Raw genomic sequence first — 9,997 nt, forward strand, 5'->3', positions numbered from 1 at the left:
AGAGAGAGAGCGCGCGAGAGAGAGAGAGAGAGCGCGCGAGAGAGAGAAAGAGAGAGAAAGAGAGAGAGAGAGAGAGAGCGAGAGCGCGCGCAGGGGGAGCAGCAACATCAATTTACAGCGCAACTAGTGCGAGCCGCAATGATTACATGTATTTAAATTTAAATTCCCTTAATTAATTTCGTTTGTTCGGGTGAGTACTGCAGACCAGCGGTACCCGTACCACCCCGGCGACTCAATATACACATAATAGACATGTAGCTGTATAGATAGATGGATGGATGCATAGATTTATAGACCTACACGTGGATAGATGTATAGAGGACATCGATGCACACGCTCGTTGGCTAGAGCTCACTGTAAGCACCCTACATTTATAACATCGCTGACCTCACACTGCATATACAACAACTTCCGTGATTACTCGCATCAAAACTCGCTGTCGTAGCCACTCGCATCATCGCTGCGGCGCGTGTGAATGAATGCTAGATACAATCGGCGCGAGGTCGAGATGACACGACAACGTTGTGTACGACACGGTGTGAATAGCGTGCCGAGGAGAGATGGCCGAACGCGATAGAGAGGGGAGATGAATCATCGGTGGATAGCCGTGAACGAGATTGTTTCACTTTGTGATTTTGTTTGTATCGACGGCCACTATTTTTTTTTGGTGCGTGCGCTCGCAAGCATCGTTTCTGTCGTGTTTTTAGGTGGGTGAATGATCACTACACATCATATTCGCTTACAGACACACATATGAACCATTTACCGCAGCAAAAGTTACGTGGACGAATAGGAGTGTCATTCGTCTATTCATTTATTCGCTCGCTCGTTCATCCGTCCGTCCGTCCGTCCGTCCGTTCGTCCGTCCGCTCGTCCGTCCGTTCGTCCGCCCGTACGACCGTTCGTTCGTTCGTCGTCCGTCCGTCCGTCCGTCCGTCCATTCGTTCGTTCGTCGTCCGTCCGTCCGTCCGTCCATTCGTTCGTTCGTCCGTCCGTCCGTCCGTACGTCCGTTCGTTCGTCCGTTCATCCGTCTGTTCGTCCGTCCGTTCGTCCATCCGTTCGTCCGTCCGTCCGTCCGTCCATTCGTTCGTTCGTCCGTCCGTCCATTCGTCCGTCCGTCCATTCGTCCGTCCGTCCGTCCGTCCATTCGTTCGTTCGTCCGTCCATTCGTCCGTCCGTCCATTCGTCCGTCCGTCCGTCCGTCCATTCGTTCGTTCGTCCGTCCATTCGTCCGTCCGTCCATTCGTCCGTCCGTCCGTCCGTGTCGAGTCGTCGTCCGTCCGTCCGTTCGTTCGTTCGTCGTCCGTCCGTCCGTCCGTCCATTCGTCCGTCCGTCCGTCCGTTCGTTCGTCGTCCGTCCGTCCGTCCGTCAATTCGTTCGCTCGTTCATCCGTCCGTCCGTCCGTTCGTCTGTCCGTCCGTCCGTCCGCCCGTCCATCCGTTCGTTCGTTCGTCCGTCCATCCGTCTGTTCGTCCGTCCGTTCGTTCGTTCGTCCGTCCATCCGTTCGTTCGTCCGTCCGTCTGTTCGTTCGTTCGTCCGTCCGTCCGTCCGTCCGTCCGTGCGACCGTCCGTCCGTCCGTCCGTCCGTCCATCCGTCCGTCCATTCGTTCGTCCGTCCGTCCGTCTGTCCATCCGTCCGTCCGTCCGTGCGACCGTCTGTCCGTCCGTTCGTTCGTTCGTTCGTTCGTTCGTCCGTTCGTTCGTCCGTCCGTTCGTCCGTTCGTTCGTTCGTGCGTCCGTTCGTCCGTCCGTTCGTTCGTCCGTCCGTCCGTCCGTCCGTCCGTTCGTTCGTTTGTTCGTGTATTAATTAATTCATTCTATTCGAATCTCGAACTGCAGTCTCGCTCGTGTGTATGAAATAGCACATACTTATCTTTGTCGACAGGATATGGAGCTGGATTTTGGCATCGCTGTTTATATGCATCTCTGCTGCTCCTAGTGATGTCAGCAAGTCAGCTGGTCTACCTCGGGGTGAGTAACCACTATCACTATATTTTACATTCTATATTACTAGTCGTCATATCAAGCACTACGATGTATGAACATGGGGAGCAAGGGGAAGAGTAAACATTTAAAGTGCAAGCGTTTTCTCGAAAAAAAGTTTTCTTTCAATTTCTGTCAACTGCTAACTACCGTTCTGAACTTCCGTCAACATCACTCAAACATTCACAGGGATTTCCACCCAGCTCAAACCCGTCACGCAGTCAGCATGATACTGTGCCCCACAGCTACGTAGTTCCACATTAAACACTGCGCGCATCATGTTAGAAAGGTTAGGCTAGTGAGGATAGGGTGTTAGGAAATGAGGAGAGGTTACGTTGGAGTGGTTAGGGGTAAAAAAGAATAAGGAGTAGGGCAGGGTAGGCATCTAATGTTAGGGTGGTTAGAAGTTAGGGAAGATTAAGAGTAAGGCAGGGTAGGAATCTAAAGTAAGGGTGGTTATGAGTTAGAGAGGATAAGGAGTTGGTAAGGCACGGTAGGGAGGTTGTGATAGGTAGGCTATATTTATTGTGCGAGCGAGCCAAACATGCATTCAAGCGTTGCCAATAGCTGAAACCAATATTAGAAAAATCGTCGTAATCTATTTTTGCTGGAACTAATTTGGTCATATTCGCGTATAAAATACGATCTGCTGTAGAACTGGAAGGTAAAGAAGAATAGGCTTGAAACAGCAATCATCTTCATGCTACGTAACTCGATTGAATGATAATAACGAAAAATAACCCATCCGAAAAATATAAATACCATTAGGTTTCTTTGGGTTATTTAACCGCAGCAGACAACCTTAAGTGCTAGTTATATAGTGGCTATGATAAATCAATATTATAATATATCTGGGCGTGACCGGAGGGGGGGGGACGGCATGAGCTCGATATATCAAGGATATGATGTTTTATGCCACCCCCTAAAGGGCCGGACACACTAGGCGATTTAATCGGGCGACTCAGTCGGGCAACTCAATCGCCGGTGAAAATCGCCTAACTGGTGTGTCCAGTCAGTCGCCGCCGATTTAGTCGCCCGATTTAGTCGCCCGATTAAATTTTTTTTTTTAACTTTTTTTTTAGAATGTTACATAAACAGTTTGTAAGTACATACCTATACACATACCACTTCGTGGTACATAGACTTGTGAACATTAGTCTTGCTATTAGGGATCATAATATCAAGAGCGTACATAAGGAAGTTGGAACTCGCCGTCAAAAATCGCGTGATGTGTCCACTCGATTCGCGCGATAGAATCGGGCGATAAAGTCGCCTAGTGTGTCCGGCCCGTAAGGCCTTTATAAATACTATCCAGTCGGATTTCCGAGCACGCGAACATCCACAAGGATTGTGGTTAAACATCTGCCATCATGCCCCCCACTATGAACGTATATAAACCATTGTGCTGTGAATACGAGCACGTCGGGAGCGCTAGTAAAGTAATCAAGAAAAGCTACAAATCAAGGTATATGCCGACTCTAGCGTCCGCATCTTAAAAACAGAGCTCATCTGCTTGTTTACTTGCTTGTTTGCTAGATTAGCTCTCTAGCCTGTTTGTGCTGGCACCTATATCGCCATCCTGATTTTATAATTTGATAGCATTGAAGTTTCGTTAATACTATTGAAGGTACAGTAAAACCAAGCTATAACAACGTAATACGCGTGGTGTAACAATGTATTACATATGCGTGACAATCTAACACGCGTGACAGTGTAACAATATAATCGGGAGTGAATAAAAAATAAAGTTGTTTTCTTTCACTCCTGTTGTAATGGTGTCACCCCATTTCGCCATAACCCCACTTCGCCATTTGCCATTTCGCCAGTTTCGCATTTCGGCATTTTCCCACTTCGCCATTTTTCCATTTCGCCAGTTTCCCATTTCGCCATTTTCCCATTTCGCCATTTTCCCATTTCGCCAGTTTCCCATTTCGCCAATATTTTATGTTGCTTCCACCCCCTGCACGAAATTGATCCTTCCATTATTAAAAAAGAGTAATTTCTAGGTCGGTAGGGTTAGGGTTAGGGTTAGGGTAATTTAGGGTTAGGGTGCCCGTACATGATCCATATGTTTTGATATGTACGATTTCGCCCTCTTGTTCTTCAAATAAATAGTTGACTCCATATCTAAAGATTCGTTATAATTTATTCATTACAGAGGCCTACTTTTAACCCACCTCGAACAAGGGGGTGGTCGGGGAGATAGGACGAAATGGCGGAATGAGAAACTGGCGAAATGGGAAACTGGCGAAGTGGGATACTGGCGAAGTGGGAAAATGGCGAAATGGGAAAATGGCGAAACAGGAAATGGCGAAATGGCAAATGGCGAAATGGCAAATGGCGAAATGGGAATAAACCGTTGTAATGACACTATGCACCGCTCTACATAGCATATATATATATATATATATATATATATATATATATATATATGTGGTTATGTGCTGTACTACAGTTAGTGGTTAGTGCATGGGCACCTCACTCTTCGCTGCCGATCAGATGGGGCCACCCCCGCTTCGGTAAAATATATCTTATACGTTTTACAAGTTTATAACCTTCGGTCCGGATGGTTTAATAGCAAATTCATGACCACAGTGCCATAAATAGTTTTCGATCCCACTTGACTATGCAGCACGCCACATACGTACAGGCGGCGTAGCTACGAGGGCCCCCACAAATTTTTTGTGCCCCCCAGGTGCCCTCACTAAAAATTTCATGCTTGATAAAAAAAAAATTGAATTAAAACAATGCCGTGTCAGACAGTATAATACAAAGAAAGAGGGGTTCGACTACAAGCTCAGTAAAATTATAGTATTGTGCCCCCCCCCACGAAAATGTAAGGCCCCCCCCAGTGCCCCCCCCCCCCCGCTGAAAAAAAATCCTAGCTACGCCACTGCATCGTAACCTCTACGCAACACACACACACGACCACACACACACAACACACACACACACACACACACACACACACACACACACACACACACACACACACACACACACACAACATCAACACAACACACACACACACACACACACACACACACACACACACACACACACACACCACACACACACACACCCACACACACACATCACCACACACACACACACACACACACACACACACACACACACACACACACATATATATATATATATATATATATCAAGAGTAGATAATAACACAATGTGTTATTATCTATTCTTGATATATATATACATTACGCATCGCATTAGCCATATTTACATGCTTACAATGTGCATTCTCCGCAACATGACTGTACACAATGTATAACCCGGAACCAAAAGATCACTGCTAATACCCGTAGGTGTTTTAACGAAACACAATGGGAAGATTTTAGAGTTTCTCGCGTGTAATAAAGAGTGGGAGGTTTGTGAATTATTACAGCCGTTGCATAGTTTTGGTGCATCACGCGGTACTACATAGCTCTAAAGTTTAAAACGGGAAGGGAAGGAGGGAGGGAGGGAGGGCAGCGGAGAGGGAGGGAAGGAAGCTAGAGGTGGTAGGAGGAAGGAAGAGAGGGAAGGAGGAAGGTGAGGGGAACGGAAAGGCGACATACACGAGGAGAGGGGCTGAGAGCTACAGAGAGCCACATTAAATTATGAGTGAGAGGAATGGGTCCGAGAATCAACTACACCGCAGGGCAGCCAACGCTCACGCGTGTCATATAATTATATACGTTCGCATTTATTAAAACAACATTCGTGTGTGACATTCGCAGGTGTGCTACGCGGATCCTCGGAGAACGCGTGCGCCAAGTTCCCCTGCAGGCACGGAGGGCGCTGTCAGGCTGCAGGCGTGGGCCTGTACACGTGCACGTGTCCGTGGAAGTTCGTGGGAGATCACTGCGAAACTCTGTACCAGCCCTGTCACCCTAACCCGTGCCGCAACCGCGGCGCATGCAACAGGTACGCCGCGACAGGTAGCAAGTATACTAGTATACCATACATACTGCGTCAAGTCTACAAGTTTTAATAAGCCCTACTATCTTTGTATCTTTTACGAACGAACATTCTATCTGAACCATGTCACCCTAACCCGTGCCGAAACATGCACAGTATGCATATATGTAACAGGTATGTAAACAGATAAAGAGCCTTACCTTGTGATGCTACGTCATGCCATACCTGTTGAATTTTAATAGCCGTTTGCCTTTTAGGCATTTACACTTGTCACTTCTTTCTATCGCTCGCGCATTGGCCCTCCATGAAACCATGTCACCCTAATCCGTGCTACAACCGCGGCGCATACAATAGATATGTCAACCAAGTGAAGACCAATGTCATGCCTCATGTTCGTCTCCATCAGTAGCCCTTGCCGCTGACGTGTCCTATATGTGTCACTCGTTTCTTTTTTTTCATTTGTTACTTTTTCCTTCAACGTTTCATTTCTGTTATTTCATACGTCACGTCTGTCTCTTGATATGACACTTGTGTCTTTTCTTATGCAATTTGTATATGATTATGTGACATCTCTCTTTTCAAATGTCACTTATTCACGTCTACCTCTCGCGCATTGCACATGCAGTAACACGGCATTGATATTCCCTGTATTCCCGCTCTAAATACAACAAGAAAGTATACACAAGGTGAGTACGTCACTGGAATGCTATTAGAGAATAGACAACAAATAAACCCACGTAATCACACCAACAACATATCATACAAGCCCGACGAAGAGACAAACAACCCTGCAGTAAATCGCTTCAGGAGAAGAACTAGCTAATCAGACCCCGAACGGTTCAAGGATAGAGATGATGTCCATGACGGTGATTGGATAGGATGATGTTTATTACTGGATATGCTCTCTTGTGCCAACTTCACCTCTACCTCAGGGGAAAGTTGTTATTGTCTGTACATTTGAACTAAACGACATTCCATAGAGTTTCTTGGAAGATATCACTCACAGCTATACAGTGTATACACACAGTGTATACTGACAGCTATACATAGTGCTGTTAGTTGTTCGTAAACCTAGCATGGAATTACACTCTGGTATGGCAGAATCCTAACCTCTTGCCACACCAAAGATCACTGAACCCAGTAATTCTAACCATCAATACACATATTATTACATGGGAGCGAATTTCACCGCGGATTCGCAAAACGCTGATGACTGTTTGCGAAACGAAACATCACACATCAATGTATCAAATGCCAATCATAGTTCAAAGCTGCTTCATCAACACACCATCTAACAACTTAAACAGTAGCATTGCGATTGTAGTCCTGATATAAAGGACATTGACATGAAATAAAACGATAAAATATCTGCCCTACCTTGAAATGTGCGCATTCCATCACGTGCCGCCGCTTTCACGAAGGTTTCTACTGCCACCAATTGTAGTTCACAGTTCGTATTTCATATTTCAACATTTTAGTTCACAGTTCACATATTGTAGTTCACAGTTCGTAGTTCGTAGTTCACAGATCGTAGTTCACAGTTCACATATTGTAGTTCACAGTTCGTAGTTTATCGATCACAGTTTGTAGTCCACATTTCAGTAACCTGCACTGCTTCTGCATGCCTGTGGTAGAAGTAAAATAAGCAGCAATAGTTCACACAGTCTCTGCGTAACGTATTGCTGATTGTGCGAGTAATGATGAGCTGGACTGATGCTGCTTTTGGTTTTGGTTGAAGATTGATGCTGAGCTGGCTTTCAGCATAGATAAGTCATATGTCTTTGAACTGCATAAAACTCACGCATTATAATCAAGCTTGTTATGTCAACTTCTTGTGTTTTGAGATGAAGTAATCACTGCACAGTATACTGTATAGTAACTTCAAAACTCGCGTATTACAATCACAATTTTGTCAAGCTAAATTATTGCGTTCCTGGACGCTCGCAGTCACACCACATAATATATAAGTAATATAACACAATATAACATGATATGACACAATGACAGCTTGTAGGACACGCAATATATTATAAATCGTCTCCACTGGCACGACTACACAACTACACATGGGCCACCTGTTCGTCGCCTGACCGGAAACCTGGCTTCATTGCCATGGTGACTCGGACCCCCCTGGTTTACCACCATACATGCAAGTTACGATTATAGGGTCTATGTCCCCCAGTGTACTGCCGGAACGTACCCTGGGTACGGTCCGGTATACCGGAACGTACCCTGGTAACTATCTAGCTGATTAGGGTTAGGGTTAGGGTTAGGGTTAGGCTTATTAGGGTTAGGGTTAGAGTTAAGGTTAGGATTAGGCAGTAGGCGTAGGCGACTCCCTAGACTCGTTAGTGGAGTAGGTGAGTTACGGTCCGACATATTAGATAGTAGTATTTAGTACCAGGGTACGTTCTGGCAGCCTACCCTGGGGGACATAGACCCTATCAGCGCAAATTACGCTATGCACGAAACAATAGATGCGGCGCAACTTGAGGGACCGTCACGTTATTGAAAGGGGTGGAAAATTCGATTTCAACAAATATCAACTAAGAAGTTTTTAAAGATACAAATAACTTTACTTTACCAATCTCAACACTTTGGAAACAAGACAGGGAAATTTTACGGGAAAAGCGATTTTTTGCTTGAACAACATTGAATAACAGTTAGAATTAGGGCAAGTGTGGTAGGGGAGCGTGTCCGATAAAAATCGCATAAATTATTTATCTGTATACGATGTGTGTGCGCGCGCTTTAGTGCGTGCGTATGTGTGTATTATTTATTATCAAGAGCTAATAAACACCTTGTTATTATGCATGTATTTGCGTATGTGTGTATTATTTATTATTTATTATGCATGTATTTGCGTATGTGTGTATTATTTATTATGTGTGTATTTGGGTATATGTGTGTATTTGTGTATGTGTGTATTGTGTATTATTTAATATGCGTGTATTTGTGTATGTGTGTGTTGTTTATTATTTAATGTGCGTGTATTTGTGTATGTGTGTATTGTGTATTATTTAATATGCGTGTATTTGTGTATGTGTGTATTGTGTATTATTTAAATATGCGTGTATTTGTGTATGTGTATGTGTATTATGTATTATTTATTATGTGTGTATTATAAGTATGTATGTGTGTATTATATGTGTGTCGTCGAGTGTATATCTCCAGTGTATTTTTAAATAGCTCATGCGCTCTTAATGAGATGCTAATAACATAACTTCAATGAATAATTCCGTGCGCACTACACGGACCCTGCCGTGGGGAGAACAAGAACTACAATACCTAATTTACCCCTGCTGTCAATGAGCACGGACGCACGCTGCACCTCCCCTCCCCTACCCGACCTTCTCCTCTTCCCCGCCTCCCAGCGGACAAACGAACGCAATGACAAGAAGGCAAAATTGTAGGGACGATGTGAGGGTTGTCTTGACGTTTGCAAAGATCAAAACACAACTGGTTCGCTCTTGCAAACCAGTTTATCAGGGGGGATCGAGACAATGAGTGCGGGAGGTTGCCAGAAAAAAATTTGCATGATTATAGGGGAGAGAAGAGTTTATGGCAGACGACAGCCGTGAACCTCGAATTCCTGCCCACGTTCCCACACTTGTCCCCCTACTTACTAGTGTCTCCGAGCACCAACCACAATCGTGTCTCACTATCGTATCAAATTAGTAGTGCATGTATCAAAGGCGAAAAAGATGTCAAAGGGAAAGGGAAAGGAGAGTATTTGCATGTCATGTACTCCTTCCTACACATGCAGAGACTCGAATAACGCCTATACATACACACGCATGCACGCACGCACGCACGTACGCATACACACAATCACACGCACGTACATGTGCACGTGCATGCACGGCTTCACGGGAAGAGACCGGGCGAGATCCGCGACAACCCGTGCAACACCTGACGCAGTCGCTGCTGCCCTTTTACTCGCCTCTACTGCTGCTGACTGCCTTTTCACTGCCCTGCTGCTTGCTGTTGCTGCTGCTCTGCTTGCTGGTGCTACTGAGCTGTTGCTGTGCTGCTTGCTGCTGTTGTACTGCGTTGTTGCTGCTATCTCTGTGAATTCTCCCCG

The 9,997-nt window shown here is 45.4% G+C and overlaps 1 protein-coding gene across 1 annotated transcript in view; it reads left to right on the top strand.

Moving 5' to 3' along the window:
* The window catches only part of LOC106804963 (sushi, nidogen and EGF-like domain-containing protein 1), a 35,280-nt gene that overhangs the window by 20,727 nt on the left and 4,556 nt on the right, over positions 1 to 9,997 (top strand). The window contains exons 2-3 of the mRNA XM_014806381.1: positions 1,889 to 1,974; positions 5,733 to 5,919. Of these exons, the coding sequence (XP_014661867.1) occupies positions 1,889 to 1,974; positions 5,733 to 5,919 (273 nt within the window). The remainder of the gene's footprint in view (positions 1 to 1,888; positions 1,975 to 5,732; positions 5,920 to 9,997) is intronic.

The sequence above is a fragment of the Priapulus caudatus genome, unplaced genomic scaffold, assembly GCF_000485595.1.
Source record: "Priapulus caudatus unplaced genomic scaffold, Priapulus_caudatus-5.0.1 Scaffold94, whole genome shotgun sequence".
NCBI classification, from domain to species: domain Eukaryota; kingdom Metazoa; phylum Priapulida; class Priapulimorpha; order Priapulimorphida; family Priapulidae; genus Priapulus; species Priapulus caudatus.